Genomic DNA, 18897 nt, shown 5'->3' on the forward strand with positions numbered 1-18897 from the left:
GACGCGTGAGTTTTACGAGCAGGAAAAAGAATTTTTTACTGTTCATGGGCATGCATTGATTCCTGCCGATAAAGTTTTAGAGTATACCTCGAGAACTCTAGGACTCAGTGAAAGAACAGTTATAAGGAAACGGGTGCTACTTCAAGACTTACAAGACAGTGAAATAAACAGTGTGGAAGAAAGCCCCTGTGGAAGAAACAGTGTGTTTTTAAGTACTCCGGGCAAGAAAAAGAAGATATTGATTCTTTCCAATCCAATGCAATTCGTCGGCACTTATACAGATACTATAAAAGGAAAGAATACCCCACAATAGCAAAGTTGCTAATTTCTTCAAAAGAAAGCAAACTTTTGCTCAGGAGGGAAAACGTCACTTAAGATGATATTAAAAAATATGGGCTTCTGTTTTAAAAAGTTAGATGGACGAAAACTGTCACTAGAAAAAGCTCATGTCGTTGCAGCTCGTACCATTTTCTTACACAAAATTGTAGGAAAGGACATACACTCTCAGTCATATGGTTAGCCACGGTTTCTACAGTTGTTTAAAAACTTGTTGCCCCAATTCAGTATTCCAACCATTTTTGTGATGGACAATGCACCGTACCATTCCATGATTTTAGATAAAGTTCCCACCACTAGTGACCGTAAAGAAACTACGGTGCAGTGGTTGCAGGCGAGAGACATTGCTGCGGACATGAGCATGACAAAACTGCTGTTATACTCGCTCGAGAAACAAAATAAGCCTGTGACTTGGTAATTAGGCTACCACCTTATCACTGTCATTTTAATCCAATTGAATTGGTTTGGAGTGAAGTCAAGGCGTACATTAGAAGTAACAACAAGACTTTTACTATACCAGAAGTGGAAAGACTGCTACGTGAAGGTCTTGCTACGGTAGACGCTGCCTCATGGAGGAAAAAAGTAGACCATGTGGCTAACTGATAAGAGAAGCACAGACTCTAGATGGCATTATAAATAAAAACAAACAGTTAATGATTTCTCTTAATGATGATGATGATGATGATGATGATGATGACAAAGACAACGGTTTTGGCGCCGATTCCGATGACAGTGAAGGAGAACTGGATGGAACTCCACCATTGACATCATAAATTGGTGAGTGTAAATGTATACAGAATTAATTCTTTTTCTCTCTGCAATTGGTAAGCTATGTATGTTTTGCTTTATTTCTTTCTATGAGTGTGGATAGCGTGTTATTTGGTATGCTTAATTTTGCAATATTATACGACGTTTTACATGCAGTTATTACTGTAACAATTTGGATGACTTTTCATAGGTATTGTCATTAACTTCAGGTGTTTTTATTTCCCGGTTTCATATACTATCAAACGCTTGGTCTCCATCTTCATTCTCTCCATTGTTAAAAAAACGTACTTTGTTGCATTTACGTACAAACGTTGATTGTAGCTTACATTTACAAAACGTACTTTGGAGTTGTGGGCGTGTGCGGTGGCAGCTATTGCAACCTCGCAATTGAGGTGTAGCCAACCACACGCGAGCTGTCAAGTGACATGTTTCATTGGCCCGGGTGTAGAACCTTGACAAGTATGCCTGCCCTCCTCATCTACATCTACATGGATACTCAGCAAATCACGCTTAAATGCCTGGTAGAGGGTTCATCAAACCACCATCACAATAATTCTCTATTGTTCCCATCTTGAATGACGTGCTGAAAAAATGAACACCTATATCTTCCCGTGTGAACTCCAATTTCCTTTATTTTATTATGACGATCATTCCCGCCTATGTAAGTCTGTGTCAACAAATTATTTTTGCACTCCAACAGTGGGTCGCTGTTACATTCAAAAGCCCCACAGATCACGATACGATTTGAACAAGCAGCCTAATGGAGACCCACCACGAGGTTTGTTTGTTGGTTTAAGGGGGGGGGGGGGGGGGGGGGGGGGGGGGACAAAACTACAAGGTCATCAGTCCCTTGTTCCCAGTAGAACAATTATCCACGGAAAGAAGAAAACAAAAAAGACGTACGGCACAATAACAGAAGAAAGGAACAACCAGAAGAAAGACAGAAAGACAACAAACACGATAATGGACAAAGCAGGACAAGAAAACCACAGAGAGATGCAAGAAACAGGGAGAAGAGATTAAAAACAAGAAAGCAGATTACCATGGCTGGCTGACCATGAGAATAAAAAAGGAGAAGCTAGCCACTGTGCAACACCCTAAGAGTCCTAGGGTGGAGGACACAAGAGGGACAAAGGACACGTGCTACAACTCAGATCAAGTGATAAAACCCACCCTCACGAATAAAACGTAAAACTAAAGCTGCTGTTGAGGCATTGTCACCCAACACCGAAGGTAGAGTGCTGGGAAAGCTAAAAGTCCACATCAGAGTGGCTATAAGTGGGCAATCCAGCAAGAGCTGGACAACTGTCATTTGAGAGCCACAGCGACAATGAGGTGGGTCCTCATGACGGAGGAGGTAACCATGTGTGAGCCACATATGGCCAATGCGGAGTCGATAAAGAACAACTGATTCCCTGAGAGAAGCCCGCAGGGAAGACTTCCACATATTCACTGTCTCCTTAATGACATGCAGTTTGTTGTGCATACTATTTGCCATGCCATCTCCCAAAGCTGAAAAACCTTGTGGCGTAAGACAGAATGCAGGTCAGTTTCAGGATTGCCCATCTCCAGGAGCAGTTTCCACGTAGCCTGTTTGGCCAGCCTGTCAGCAAGTTCGTTGCCTGGGATTCCGACGTGTCCTGGGGTCCACACAAATACCACTGAAAGACTGGACTGTTCCAAGGCAGAGATGATCTCCTGGATGTTCGCTACCAAAGGATGGCGAGGTTAGCACTGGTCAATAGCTTGTAAGCTGCTCAGGGAGTAAAAACAGAGAAAAAACGACTCATCAGAAAAGTAACGGATGTACTGAAGTGCACAAGCTCTGCATTGAATACACTGCAGCCAACGGGCAAGGAATGCTGTTCAATATGGCCTCTGTGGACATAGTCGAAGCCAACATTACCATCAACCATCGAGCCATCGGTGTAAACAACTTCAGAGCTCCGAAACATGTCAAGAAACGAGAGGAAGTGACAGCGGAGAGGGGTGCGGTTAACGGAGTCCTTAGGGCCATGCAAAAGCTGCAGACAAAGTTTCGGCCGAGGTGTATACCATGGAGGTGTACATGAATGGATCTCAAGTAGAGATGGTAAACGGAAGGACTCCAGTTTGGAGAAAAGGGATCGCATGTGAACCGCAATTGTGAGCCCTGACCTGGGCCGCCGATGTGGGAGATGAACTGCCATGGGTGGGAAAAGGAGACGGTAATTCAGATGCTCAGGAGGACTACGAATGTGTGCAACATAACTGGCAAGCAGTTGTGCACTTCAGATCCGCAATGGAGGGACTCCGGCCTCCATCAGGACACTGGTCACCGGACTCATTCTAAAAGCTCCCGTTGCTAAGTGAACACCGAAGCAGTGCACTGAGTCGAGAAAATGCAATGCTGACAGCGCCGCGGAACAGTAAACCAGACTCCTAAAGTCAAGGCAGGATTGAACAAGGGCTCTGTAGAGCTGCAGCTGTGTAGAGCGATCTGCATCCCAGTTGGTGTTGCTCAGGCAGCGGAGAGCATTGAGTTGCTGACAGCAGTCCCACTTAAGCTCACAAAGGTGAGGTAGCCAAGTCAATAGGAAATCGAAAACCAGTCCTAAGAATCAATACATATCCACTACAGTGAGTGGATTGCAATTAAGATAAAGTTCAGGTTCCGGATGAACGGTACGACGCTGACACATGTGCATCACACACAACTTAGCTGCTGTAAACTGGAAGCTGTGGGCTAGAGCCCATGATTACACCTTGTGAATGGCTCCCTATAGGCACCTCTCAGCAACACCAGAACTGGAGGAGCAATACAAAATGCAGAAGTCATCCGCATACAGAGAAGGGGAGACCGACAGCCCTACAGCTGCTGCTAGGCCGTTGATGGCCACTAAAAATAGAGGTACACTCAATATGGAACCCTGCGGAACGCCATTCTCCTGAATATGGGGCGAACTATGGGAAGCACCAACTTGAACACAGAATGTATGAAGCGACAGAAAGTTTTGGATAAAAATCGGGAGCGGGCCCCGGAGACTCCACTGATACAATGTGGCAAGGATATGATGTCGCCAGGTCATGTCACATGCTTTATGCAAGTCAAAAAAGACAGCAACCAGATGTTGGCATCTGGAAAAGGCTGTGGGGATGGCAGACTTAAGGGACACAAGATTATCAGTGGTAGAGTGAGCCTGGCGGAAGCCAGTAGGCCACGTGACTCCAGTACCCAACTCAACTGCCGACACACCATACATTCCAGCAGCTTACAGAGAATGTTGGTGAGGCTGATGGGCTGATAGTTATCCACACCAAGCAGATTTTTACCAGGTGTTAGCACTGGAAGATGGTGCTCTCCTGTCATTGCGATGCAAAGACGCCATCGCACCAGATATAGTTGAAGAGGACTAGGAGGTATCGCTTGTAGTCAGACGAGAGATGTTTAGTCATCTGATTGTGGATCCAATCTGGCCCAGGAGCTGTGTCAGGCCAATGTGCAAGGATGCTGAGGAGCTCTCACTCTGAAAATGGGGCATCATAGGGTTCACTGTGGCATGTAGTGAACGAGAGGACTTTCCACCTGACACTCTATTATAGTCGCCATAGTTCCTGTAATATCCCTTATAGCCACTGAGGGCAGGGGTTCACTTTGCTGGGAACCAGGTTTCCTGGAGGGCAATGCAGAAAGCAGGTGTAAAGCTTAACAGATGCCACGGCTCAGCCAGTTGGTGGAAAAAACCACCACAATTCCACTGGAGGATGACATGATTGTGAGACTGGGAAGGCATGAAACACTCCATGAGGCAGTCTTCGCCTCAGGGTCACCTGCTGCCGCCAACTTATTTCCTGAACAGGCTATATCCATTGTGGCTGAGGGTCTGGTGAGATCTAGGTCCTTAGCGGATGCCAGAATCTTCACCTCATCCTCAGAGGCAGAGCTTGTAGGTAGCGGTGGTGTGGGTGCCACCACAAATCCATTGTTTTGAGGCTGTTCTTTCCGGATTTCTCTTGCTGATCCTTGGGTTTCTCTGGCTGGGAGGGAGTCACTGATTTTGGCTCTGGGATGGAGGATGATCGTGAAGTTCTATGACCAGCTGCTTTTGGGCACTTCAGGTACTGGCGGGTGTCATCTTTCCCACTAGCAGAAACCTGGGAAGGGAGTGACCCAAGGACCCCTTCCTAGCAAGAGGAGCTGAGGAAGACTTATGCTTCTCCATCTGAGAAGTGGGGACTGGTGTCCCCGATGGTTGGGGGGCACAGTGCTCCAGATTAAGGTGGTGCAGGAGCAACAGGGAGGGAAGTGCCCCCCACCATCAATGGGGCATGTGTAGTCTTCCGGCTCTGAGAGCCGACTGGAACTCGCAGAACTGATGGGGCTACAATTGTTCTCATAGTAGCGGCATAAGAGGTCATAGCCACAGGATGTAGGCGCCCAAATTTCCTCTTAGCCTCAGTGTAGGTCAGTCGGTCCAGGGTCTTGTAATCCATGATATTCCTTTCTTGCTGTGAAATCCTGCAGTCTGTTGAGCAAGGGGAATGATGCTCTCCACAGCTGACACAGATGGGAGGCAGGGCACATGGAGTATTGGGATGGGATGGACATCCACAATCACCACATGTGATGCTGGAAGTACAGTGGGAAGACATATGGTCAAACTTCCAGCACTTAGAGCACTGCATTGAGGGAGTGATATATGGCTTGACATCACAGTGGTAGACCATCACCTTGACCTTCTTGGGTAATGTGTCACCTTCGAAGGCCAAGATGAAGGCATCGGTGGTAACCTGATTATCCCTCGGACCCCGATGGACGTGCAGGATGAAATGAACTCCTTGTCGCTCTAAGTTGGCATGCAGCTCATCGTCTGACTGCAAAAGAAGGTCACTGTGGAATATAATACCCTGGATCATAATTAAGCTCTGATGAGGCATGATGGAAACTGAGACATCCCCCAACTTGTCACAAGTGAGTGATGCCCTTGACTGGGCAGAGGATGCCTTTTTTACCAAGACTGACCCTGACAGCATTTTGGACAAGCCCTCCACCTCCCCAAACTTGTCCTCTAAATGCTCTACAAAAAACTGAGTCTTTATCAAGACAAAGGAGTCCCATCAGCTCTTGTACATACACGGTACCAGGGCGAATAAAGTTCGCTGCCATCCTTAGCCTGGCATTCCTCCCATGGTGTGGCCATGGAGGGGAACGATTTAAGATCATACTTCCTTGCATTGTACTGAGACTGCTGGCGTTTGATCACCAGCAAGTGATGACGTGGTACACTTCATCGCAACACCTGCCGTGATGCCACCCACTCCGACCAGGGGCCCTCCCAACCTGCACCACCCAGCTGCAGCAAAGGCCACCTGGCAAGATGGCCATTGCCGGGAGTCTCGATTCCCCAGGGTGACAGGCATCTACTCCATGGCATACGTGGGGAGTTAACAGTGCAGGCATCAGCAGAGCGATCCCTATGTAGTCGGGGCAATAACCAACATGGTAAATGGTTGCCCCACCACAACGGACTGGCTACCGTGCTAGATATGAGGTGCAAAGAATTCCAGGGTCATCGTCAGTGCAGGAAACAACACTGCATAGTGGGCTAAAGATCTATTTGTGCGATGGATACGATGCACTGTGTAAGGCACCCTTCCCAAATTGGCTCGCTCTTCAGGGAAAATTTTGAAAAATGAAGGTCAAACCCTACAGGGGACCACCAAATAAAGGCCGAAAGGTGTGAGACTCCTTTTAGTCGCCTCTTACGACAGGCAGGAATACCTCAGGCCTATTCTAAACACTGGGCCCGCAAGGCCACTACGAGGCCCCTTTTAAACTATGTCAGGTGCTGAAAACACTGTCACACATGAGTAAGTGGCATCTCCATGTCCTTCAGAGTGATCACTCAACCTATGATGCTGTGACGCTCCGTATATACCCTACTGCGGGTGATAACAACACTTATGCACTCTGGTCAGTCTAACATCAGAGAGAATTGCAACTCAAATCATTTTCATAACTGCCAACGGCGCATCTTTATTACATATTCTGAATGAGAAATAATATATGTCAAGGTAAGCATCAAAAGTGGATCAAACACAGTAATTGCGCACTTTTATGACCACCTCTATGAAGATTTGCAGTGGCCAAGTGCTTCAAAGATAACTTGAAGAGTAACCCCTTTAAGTTCTCTGATCACACTATCTAACAGCTTGCCAGCTATAGATTTGGAGTATCATGCAATTCAGACTTGTGCAAAAGAAATGGATTCACGTCATATAGTTCTGAATGTCTTGTCTGAAAATTACTTTGAGCAGATAGTTACAGAACCTATGTGTAAGGGCAGTATGATAGACCCAATAACTAACTGATCTGACTTTTTGAACCAGTTACACTGAGGGGAGAATTAGTGTTCATAAGGCTGTAGTGACATCAATGACTAAGGGTTTTACAAGGAATTTTAAAAGAGATAGGTAAATATTTATATGTAGGAAGTGAGACAGGACAATAATTATAGAGTACCCAGGTAGACAACATCAAATACTCAGCTCTGAGGCTGAAAATTTGAAGCATAAATGGATAAAACTCAAAAGCTTTGTACAATATGCCTTAGACAAGTACATGCTGAGCAAGATTGTGGCAGATGGGAAAGACCCACCGTGGTTCAGTAGCTACGTTAGTAAGTTGCTGTGACTTAAACAAAAGCTTCACTTCCAAATTAAATTAAGTAAAACCCTAGAACACAAACAAAGGCTGAATGAAACCAAAATGAGTGTGCGGAGAGCAGTGCTGAGTGATTTCACAACCTCAGAGATGAATCTGAGGTCATGTGTCTACACGGCCATGTCCTTCATAGAGCGAGATGTAGCAAGAATAGTACTGTAAGTGCCAGATGATAGAACGCAGGGTTCGCAACTGGTCAATAAGTGGCAAGTGACCGAGTAAAGCACTTTTTTCTGGGCAGCCCTGCCATTGAGATACACGGGACAATTTGAAGAGGTGGCAGCATGGTCGACATTGCAGTTGACACAGTGGTGAGAAGGAAGCGGACAATTGCCCTTGTGCGCATCCCTACCACAGTTTACGCATTTGGCCAGGTGTCGAGAAGACACTCGAGTGTGGTTGAAATGATGACACTGGTAGCATTGCATCCGATTCAGAATCTATGGTCGGATGTGATAACTTCAAAGCCTGCTCTGACCTTGGATGGAAGTACCAGTCTAGCAAAGGTGGGAAAAAGAGTGTGTATGGGCACTAAGGACGCATCTACCTTTTTCATCACACTATGGATGGCAACGACACCCTAATCAGACAGGTATGTTTGAATTTCTGCCTCAGTCAGACCATCAAGCAGCCTAGTGTAAACACTACGGGAAAAATTCAGAATTCTATGGGCTTCAACACGAATAGGATAGCCATGGAGAAGGCAAGTGGCAACAGTTGTGCCTGACAATTCAAAGCAGTCACCAAAAGCAAAGTGCCATTCCGTAAACGAGAGCAGGATTCCACAGTTCCGGCAACTGCATCAACACATTTCTGAAGAAGAAACGGATTTACCACTGCAATGGACTGACTGTCTTCAGTACGTGAAACCACAAAGAACCATGGTGCAACTGGGAGGGTCTTTGAATTGGGAACATTTGATTACGGATGTTGTCTGGTCCTGGGGACGTATCCTTACATTGCTCCAAAGCATTATTTAGTTCTTAGACCATAAAGGGTATGCTGTCAGTTGCCAGTTGGATATAAAAGATATTATATTACATTACGTTACATTACAAGGAGATGCTGAGTGAAAGTAGGATGGAAATCCTTAGATGCTGACATTTCTACATAATATATTGCTACAAGTTCAACAATTTCACAGAACAGTGTTCATTTTGTCAAGAATTCCCTGTATTCTATTAGTGGCTTCAAATCCACCAATCTGCTGTAGTGTTTATCGCATTTGTGAGATGGTTGTATGTACTGTCATAAAAAAATATACTATTCCCAGCATTCTCTCTTCTTTTGTTTCACTAAGTAACATGCTTTTGCCCTTGATCTTTTGCACAAAATTAAATTTTTGGTAGAGGGGTGGCAGCTTTGTTACAGAGCCCTTCATTGTTCTCTGATGGTATCTGCAATCTCTCTGTACCACCATGAAACAGACTTCTTTCTAGGAGGACCTGAAGGAAATGGTACCATACTGTTTGCAGCCTGAGAGATGTGTGTGTGTTGTGTCTTGTACCAATTCTCTGTACTTCCTGTGATAACAGTGAAAGCATTCCAATTGGCTCTCCACAATCACCAATGTGGTAAACAATCAATGTGGTGAAAAATTTGGATCATAGATGTGAGGTTAGGGCTGCAGACTGTTAAATGTGTTGCAGAATAGGAGCCATAGATGATGTTGAAATGTGTTGAGGCTCCCAAATTTATTATCTACCTGGAGTGTAAGGTCTCTGTTAAAGATAATTGCTTGCACCATATTCACAGTTTTATGTGGAATAATTGTCACTGGGATGTCACCAAGTCTTTCACATATGTGTGAAGTGCTTGAGATCGTGCAACAGAGGCGGCTTCAATCAATAGTGACCTATTCAACATTTTCAACAATCCTTCTACTTCTCCAAATTTATCTTCAATTTCGTCTATAAACATAATGGCTACATCGCAGTAAAAGTATCTCTATCTGTTCTAGAACACACCAGGTACTGAATAAATTGTTTTGTTTCATGTCTTCTTGCTTGTCCCCCTTCCCATGGGGTAAGTACAGTTGGGAAAGCAGCTGGACTGTAAACATCCACACTAAGCTATAAGTATCTATTGAGACAGCACCAGATCAGTATGACAGTTTGACATGATGCATTCCATGTGCGAAATGTGTGCCCTGATGCCACCTACTTTAACCAAGGGATCTCCCCATGGGTCCACTGAGTCACAGTAAAGGTCATCTGGAAGACAGCTATTGCTGGGAGTCTGATGCACCAAGAAGATGGACATCTCCCTTGGTGTGGGAAGCTAGCAGCTTGAGCTTCAGACATGTGATCTCTATGTTGACAGAGGGCTCTATCAAATGGGTATGTAAAGAGCATATTGCGATTTCACAGCTCTACAATAACTTTATTATTTGAGATATTTTCACAATGCTTTGCACACACATACAAAAACTCAAAAAGTTTTTTTAGGCATTCATAAATGTTCGATATGTGCCCCTTTAGTGATTCAGCAGACATCAAGCCGATAATCAAGTTCCTCCCACACTCGGCGCAGCATGTCCCCATCAATGAGCTTGCAGTTCTGGCACGTTTCTTGGTAGAGGAGGTTTAAACACTGAATCTTTCACATAACCCCACAGAAAGAAATCGCATGGGGTTAAGTCGGGAAAGCGTGGAGGCCATGACATGAATTGCTGATCATTATCTCCACCACAACCGATCCATCGGTTTTCCAATCTCCTGTTCAAGAAATTCCGAACATCGTGATGGAAGTGCGGTGGAGCACCAGCCTGTTGAAAGATGAAGTTGGCACTGTCGTTTTTTTCGCAGAAGAAAAAGGGGCCATAAACTTTAAACCGTGAGATTGCACAAAACACGTTAACTTTTGGTGAATTGCAAATTTGCTGCACGAATGCGTGAGGATTCTCTACCGCCCAGATTCGCACACTGTGTCTGTTCACTTCACCATTAAGAAAAAATGTTGCTTCATCACTGAAAACAAGTTTCGCACTGAACGCATCCTCTTCCATGAGCTGTTGCAACCACGCCGAAAATTCAAAGCGTTTGACTTTGTCATCGGGTGTCAGGGCTTGTAGCAATTGTAAACGGTAAGGCTTCTGCTTTAGCCTTTTCCGTAAGATTTTCCAAACCGTCGGCTGTGGTACGTTTAGCTTCCTGCTTGCTTTATTCGTCGACTTCCGCGGGCTACGCGTGAAACTTGCCCGCACACGTTCAACCGTTCCTTCGCTCACTGCAGGCCGACCCGTTGATTTCCCCTTACAGAGGCATCCAGAAGCTTTAAACTGCGCATACCATCGCCGAATGGAGTTAGCAGTTGGTGGTTCTTTGTTGAACTTCGTCCTGAAGTGTCGTTGCACTGTTATGACTGACTGATGTGAGTGCATTTCAAGCACGACATACGCTTTCTCGGCTCCTGTCGCCATTTTGTCTCACTGCGCTCTCAAGCGCTCTGGCGGCAGAAACCTGAAGTGCGGCTTCAGCCAAACAAAACTTTATGAGTTTTTCTACGTATCTGTAGTGTGTCGTGATCATAAGTCAATGAATGGAGCTACAGTGAATTTATGAAATCACTTCAATCATTTGTAATAGCCCTGTATATATATAAAAACAGAATGTAGAGACATAGCCAGGTAAGATAAGTAAGGCTAGTCGGAGATGGGAGATTGCAAAGCTTGGGGACCAAAGCCTGTCATGCACATATTCACAGAAGAGTTACAAGTTCTCTGAGGGGAGATCACATGAATGAATTTACTCCCATGCTGGCAGTGGTTTATCTTAGGACACTGTAGCAATGAAGGGCACCTAGTGATTGGAAAAATCATTCAGAAAGGGGTGATGAACATATATGGGTAGTTATAGCCCTATAACACTAACATCAATCAGTTTTAAAATTGTGAAACATTTTCCATGCTCATGCATTGCAATGTTTCTAGCTAACTAACATCTCCTCTACAAAAAGCAACATGCATTCCATACACTGAGATCTTGTAAAAAAAAAAAACAGCTCACTATTTGTGCATGAAGACATTTAGTTCAGTTCTGCACTGTCATTGATGCAAAAAATACTGACTTACTGAGTACTAAATCAGATTTGTGAACGGTTTAAAATTCAATGTTATTCTTAACAGAAGAAAGTCAAAAGAAACGGGTGGATGTAACTTTGATTATCCAAAGGTAGTGTCATAAGGCTGTCACAGTTTACAAACTGAATTAATGATTTAGTGGATAACTTTGGGGGCTGCACGAAGCTTTCTGCAGATGACGATGATGATGATGTCTATAGAAAGGTTGCAATGCCAGTACACTGCATCGAAGTTAGGAAGGTCTGCAGAGAATGAACAATTGTTACAGGGGCTAGTAGTTGCTCCTGAATGTAAATAAATTAACATATTGCATACAAACAGGCAAATAGGTCCATTTCTATTTGATTTCACTGTATGGGAGAGACAATGGAAACAGTAGCTACCAAAAAATAACTTGGAATAACCATGCAGAATGGAATGATAACATAAAACAAATTGTAGGAAGAGTAGATGTTAGGGTGATATACACTGAGCCAATCTTAAGGAGAAATATAATTCATCCCCCAAAGAAGTGGCTTACAAAACACTCCCTTGGCTATGTCTTACGTCATCAGTACAGTACAGGACTCTTACCAGGTAGGAATACTGGGAGGGAGGGAGGGAGGGGGGGGGAGGGGGAGGGGGAGGGGGAGGGGGAGGGGGAGGGGGAGAGGGAGGGGGAGAGGGAGAGAGAGAAGGTCTAACTAACAGCAGTACATTGATACATGGTGGTTTACGCAGTGTCAGTGTGTTACAAAGATACTTAAACAAACTTCAGTGGCGTACTCCACAAAGAGAGGCATTGTGCAACAGGAAGAGTATACTATTTAAATTACAAGAGAGCACATTCAAAGAAAAGTCAGTTAACATATTAGTTCTGCCCAGATACATCTCTGAAAATAATTGGGGAGAGGGAGGGAAGGGGGGGCCTTACAAGTTGTTAGACAATCTGAGTTTGTTCAGGCTCCAACGACTTTGGCTATTCTCTCTCTCTCTCTCTCTCTCTCTCTCTCTCTCTCTCTCTCTCTCTCTCTCTCTCTTTCTGCATGGGTGGTGGTTTTTTTTTCTTTTTTTTTCCCCCCCCAGGCCTAGTCTGAGTCACTTCAGGCAGCGTATGTTGAAATTCAGGAGTAAGTAAGAAACATGTATTTTTTGTTTTCTCAAAAAAAAAAAAAAGAAGTTCCTGCCCCAAGATACAGATACAGGCCTCCAAAGATGACACTGAACACCATTCTGAAGATGCGAATTTCAGAAAAATTTTTAAAATGCTGTATCTCTGTAACAGTTCTAGATATTTCGTTATAGTTTTTTTTATTTGAAAGGTAATTGCTTCATGATTGCAATGGTATCCTCCAATTGGATTTATCTGTCAAAGTTCTTTTTTGAATTTTTTATGATTTACAGATTATTTTTATTTATTTATTTATTTTCCAAAAATGCCAATCCAGGAAAGTTAGATTTGTTTTCCGTTCTTTAAAACCATGTTGTACTATATTGTCTGTAAAGGACAGCTTCCACTCTTAAGTTGGACAGGTTTTATTTTTAAAAATCATTTTTTAACTTTTAAGGGTAATGTATGTCTTCACTGGAGTTGTTTCGTACTATTTTTTTTTATTGCAATGTTTATTTCTACTGTCTTTAATGCATTTATTTCTTAGCACTTCCTTTGTTGTAGTTATTTCTTTTCACTTTCATTGTTGCAGATATTTCTCACACTTTGTTGTAGTTTCTTGTCAGTTTCTTTGTAATGGTTGTTCAGTGCTAATTTGTTTACTGAATAGGCTTCTAAGAAATCTGAGACCATCCAGTGAGTTCTGTGTTTTTGTGAGGAATTTGCCAGTTGACACAGTTGCAGCGTGTTTTGTGAAAAGGATTGTTTGAAATGTCTTCCGACTGGGGCCACAGGAGAGTGAAGTTTGCTGACTATTTGCATTTCCATAAAAGAGTGATTTATAAGACAAACAAAACAAACACTTTGTACAGGTTGGGAATAAATGTTCCCAGTGACGACTTTTTGTGTTCTAAATGTTTTCACAGAATAAAAACAATGATAGTAACTGAACAATGTGAAGCCTCCCATGATGCAGATGATGCAGATTTTGCATCAATAGAGGAAAGATTAAATACCCTGAATCAGTCAACTACAGAGGGTCCTGTTAAGAAACCGTGGTCAGTGAAGCCGAGTTATAAGGTCTACGCATCAAGAAAGTGCAGAGAAATTACTAAAGCTATGGATGAATACACTACAACGAAACTGACCACACTCTTCAAAGTTGAACTTCCATCTTCAGAAGAAAACGAACAACACCTCTTGCCAGGAATTTTTCACAAATATAAATTCAGCTGTTGAATATTGTGCATCCTACAGTGGAAAGGTGCAAGTTTTAACTATTATTCCAGACACATTTTCAAAAAAAAAAAACAAGTTTGAACCACGTTCCATCAGCATCAAAGTACATGGTAGGCACACAAAGAAATAAGAGGTCTGTAAAAGGAGTCTTTGGAAGATCAGATCCCTATTATGGTCATCCTATAGAAGCAGCTCAAGTTCAAATAGTGCAGTCAGTTTATCTGGAAGATAAATGGGACTGTTCTCGCCAGAGTGCCAACGAAAACATACACTATAAATGTAACAGTCGAAGGTCAAAAAGTTGTGAAAGTGAAGAGGTACATGACTCGCAGTATTACAGAAACTTTTGCAATTCACAAGAGCACCTATACAACTTCGCATATTGAAAGATCAAACTTTTATGCACTATGACCTAAGTGGGTAGTTCCACACCCACCTAGAGATGTCTGTTTATGTGTGTACTGAGCGAATTTTGCATTTCGTGTGGTAACTTTGAAGAACTTAGTGGAGCATGTGACATGTGACACCTTGGTTGAGCATGTGAAGTCATTAGTAGTCTGTGATGAGAAGCGAGAGACTTGTTTTGTTTCAAGAATGTGGTGCTTGCCCTGGAAAGGGAGGACTGTCTTTACAGACACTTGGCCTGGAAGACGTAGCGTGGGGGGAGGGGGGGGGGGGGGAGGGAAGAAAATAAACTAATTAAGAAATTTGGGAAATTTGTGGAAAGGTCTTATGGGACCAAACTGCTGAGGTCATCGGTCCCTAAGCTTACACACTATGCAATCTAACTTAAACTAACTAAACTAACTTACGCAAAGGACGACACACACACCCATGCCCGAGGGAGGACTCGAATGTCCGATGGGGGTAGCCGTGCGGACCGTGACAAAGCGCCTCAGACCATGCGGCTACCCCTCGCGGCACTAATTAAGAAAATTGTTGCCTTTGACAGTTTCATTGATGAACTTGGTAAATGGTCAGTGAAAGCAGTAACACACCAGCATCTGAAGAAATTGCAACAACACACTGCAGAAGTAGAAGGGTGTGTACAGGCTGAAGCTTCACTGTGATTTTGCTGAGAACTGGTCTGTAATTCTCCCACAAGAAGTACAAGGGTATCATTGGAGTAATGACCAGGTTTCAATTTTTACAGGAGTGACATTTTCGAAACAAGTGTTGTAGTTATAAGTGATGACACAGGACATGACTCAGCACATGCTTTGCTAGCAATACGCAAAATTCTTCAACTGCAAACAGGGGCAGAGCAGGTCATCATCATTTCTGATGGTGCTCTTAGGCATTTTAAAAATCATTACCAGCTGTTTGAATTGAGTAAGTTGCTTGTGCCAACTGACTGTGCTACTGGTCATGGGAAGGGGCCTTGTGTAGGTGGCCTGCCGAAGCACCATACTACAAAACTTAATCTTTCCAGACCAAATACAGCTGTGATTCAGAATGCTGAGGATTTTACGAGAATCATCAAATCTTACACATCCATTCTTTTGTCCAAAAAGGAAATCGAAGAATTCCGCACCTCAGAAACAGCAAGATAATATTCAGTTTCACAAAATGCGAAGCAGGATGTTTGTGGCATGTGTGTACGACTGCTTCCCCCTACTTATACCTCCCGAGGAGATCACGAATGTAAAATTAGAGAGATTCGAGCGCGCACGGAGGCTTTCAGACAGTCGTTCTTCCCGCGAACCATACGCGACTGGAACAGAAAAGGGAGGTAATGACAGTGGCACGTTAAGTGCCCCCCGCCACACACCGTTGGGTGGCTTGCGGAGTATAAATGTAGATGTAGTCACTGTCCTCACTCATCCAGCCCTCTCTCTGTTCCCATTCCTGCACCATACAGCAGTCATTTCACCGCCACACCCATTCTTTTCATTTCTTTTTATTTCTCTCCTTTCCGCTACTTACCCCCCTTCCCCCCCTCCCACCTTCTCTCCTGCCCACCATCTAAACGGCAGCACTTCAATGTCTCCCACCCCCACCATACCATCCCTCCCCTCTCCAGCTTCCTCCTTACCCCCACCAAGTTGCCATTCCCATCATGCACTGGTGCTGCTGCTCACAGTGTGGTTTCAGTTGTCTGAGGCTGCAGAAATATATATAAGGCCTTAATGGCCGAAAGCTGTAACTGTGTGAATCTTTCTGTTGTGCATTATATGGTGAGTAGCAACTTTCCTTCTCTAATATTGTTACATTCCATCCTGGATTTTCGATTGTTTGATTAAAACTAAAATTATGCTAAATATAGCTAGGTTTTAATTTTTATGAGCCTGTTATGTGATAATGTGGTAAAACAGGTTTCATGTATAGCAAAAAATTCAATTATTTATACAATCTGTTCAACCTAAAAGTGGAAGCTCTCTTTCTGGGAATGTTGAACTATAAGGTACTAATCAACAGAAAAAAAAAATCAAAATATTATGGATTGGCATTTTTGAAAAAAAAATTTTCCACAAATTGTAAAATATTTCAGAACCCTATAGTAAAAGAACTTTGACAGATAAGTCCAAATGGAGGATTTCTCTGTAATCATAAAGCAATTATCTTTCAAATAATAATAAAAAACCAACAAAATATCTAGAACTGTTCCAGAGATACAGCATTTTAAATTTTTTTTCCAAAATTTGCATCTTCAAGATGGTATGTGCAGTGTCATCTTTGGGGCTGTATCTCAGAGCAGAAATTTTTTTGGAGGATACAAAAAAATACGTACTCCTTACTTAGTCCTTCATTCTAACATATGCTAAATTCAATAACATCTGAGACTGTGAAGATAAGATTTTTTTCCTAGCCTGCCTGAAGTGATATGGACTATGCCTACAGTTAAAGTCAACTGCTGGTAGTAATCTGCACGAAGTCAGGAATCCTGGGTTCAGTGCTACCCAGGTTGGAGCAACTGAATATGTTCTCTGCCTAGGTTTTGACTACCCCTTCCAACCCTTTGCTCTGTGGCTCATACTGAGATGCAAGATCTGTCTCATACATCCTCCCACTACCACATAACCCAGGTCTGTCACAGGCATTTCATAACCCCTCAGAAGCAGGAGCACCTGCAAAAGCAGCTATGTAATCTACCAACTAAGCTGCAATCACTGTGTGGCTCTCTACGTGGGCAGAACCACTAACAAGCTGTCTGTACACATGAATGCCCACCACAAAACTGTGGCCAAGGAACAGCTGGACAGTCCAGTTGCTAAGCATGCATCCAAAATGATATGTACTTCCAGTGACTGTTATGCTGTCCACGCCACAGCTTTACTGAATTGCACAGGTGGGAACTCTCCCTGCAATACATGCACTGTCAGATCAATTTTGATTTTGTGGGTTTCCTATAGTCACACTGATAATATTAATGTTAAGACTAAAGCTGTGGCTTTCATTGTCTCCCAAGTCCAACTTTGGCACCTCTACTAACCCAAAAGCTTCATCCACGGGAACTTTCTCTGCTGAGTAAATGTGCTTTCCTTCTTAGAGAAACAATTCGAATGATGGCCAAGTTAAAATTACAACCTGCATATAATGAAATAAGTGCATTTTAATACTATAGAAATATATGTAACAATTATGGTGTATTAGCTGCAATCCTGAAATGTGCTTCAACCTGTATGTCAATTACCATTGCTCCTTGTAATTAAAATACAGCACCAAACAACAATTGTGTAACCGTAGCCACAATAACAAAACAAACTACGCATTTCTGGCAGTTGTAAACCGATAACGAAAAAAAAAATTTACAGCTCTCTCAGTGAATACTATAAAGCAGTTTGCTACATATATTTCTCTCTTTGAAGAATCCTTTGATTCCTCACCTTCCTGCGAGCGTAATACGGTCTTCCACCTGAACCTTTTTTCTGTTGTTAAACAAGCCAAAATGAAACGTGCAGCACACAAAACCGAATGTGTGGGGCCACAATTTGCAAGACAAACGCGTAACAAAGGACTATAACATGGTTCTAACTGTTTGTAACTGATACATTTGCTGCAAATCTCTACTGTGTAACGCATAAATTAATTACAAATGGTTTATTTACACACCGTTTAAACGCCGTCATTGTGTTTTCATAGTTTTCGCCAGCTCCTGAAATAAAATATCAATTCTGAAAACCAGTAAGCATTCAAGCAGGATAGGCCAAAGCTTTATTTAGGTTCTCTAAATTGCCACATAAAGAGAGCGACAGATCTCTCATAAAGCTTTGTCATCTCTTGGTGCGGAAAGTTCATTTAAATTCATGACTTTATGTATATTTACCTCCACGATGGCTGATATGTCTACATTTAAATTTTAACTTTTTTCGATTGTGAATTAAATTCGGATATTTCAACAATATCAAGGACGTCATAACGTATCCTCCTAGTACAGCAACAATTACCATGACTAATGCTAGTAACATACACTAATATTACTACAGAAATTTAGTATCATTTATCTCAATTCTCGTCCTGATGACTTTCTGAAATGGCGCCAAAGTTCAGTGGTATGGGCTACAGAGCAAACCCCACACGCATGCGCCACTTTGTTCATAGTAAAATTTTATATTAGTTAGAAATTAAAGAGTTTGCTTGAAAATGATGGACTGAATTTAGCATGTAGTTTAATTTGTTTTATAAAATTATTATTTTAAAATGAAATTAAGGAATATATAATCTTTGGCACAAATCGAT

The 18897-nt window shown here is 42.9% G+C and overlaps 1 protein-coding gene across 1 annotated transcript in view; it reads right to left on the reverse strand.

Annotated features, from left to right (window-relative positions):
• Positions 1–18681, reverse strand: part of LOC124711228 (lysophospholipase D GDPD1-like) — a 144678-nt gene extending 125997 nt beyond the window's left edge. The window contains exons 1-2 of the mRNA XM_047241191.1: positions 18485–18681; positions 18271–18313 (exon numbers count right to left, since the gene is read on the reverse strand). Coding sequence (XP_047097147.1) covers positions 18271–18313; positions 18485–18626 — 185 coding nt within the window. The 5' untranslated portion in view covers positions 18627–18681. The remainder of the gene's footprint in view (positions 1–18270; positions 18314–18484) is intronic.
• Between the last annotated feature and the right edge of the window lie 216 nt (positions 18682–18897).

This window comes from Schistocerca piceifrons, chromosome 1 (assembly GCF_021461385.2).
Source record: "Schistocerca piceifrons isolate TAMUIC-IGC-003096 chromosome 1, iqSchPice1.1, whole genome shotgun sequence".
Taxonomy (NCBI): domain Eukaryota; kingdom Metazoa; phylum Arthropoda; class Insecta; order Orthoptera; family Acrididae; genus Schistocerca; species Schistocerca piceifrons.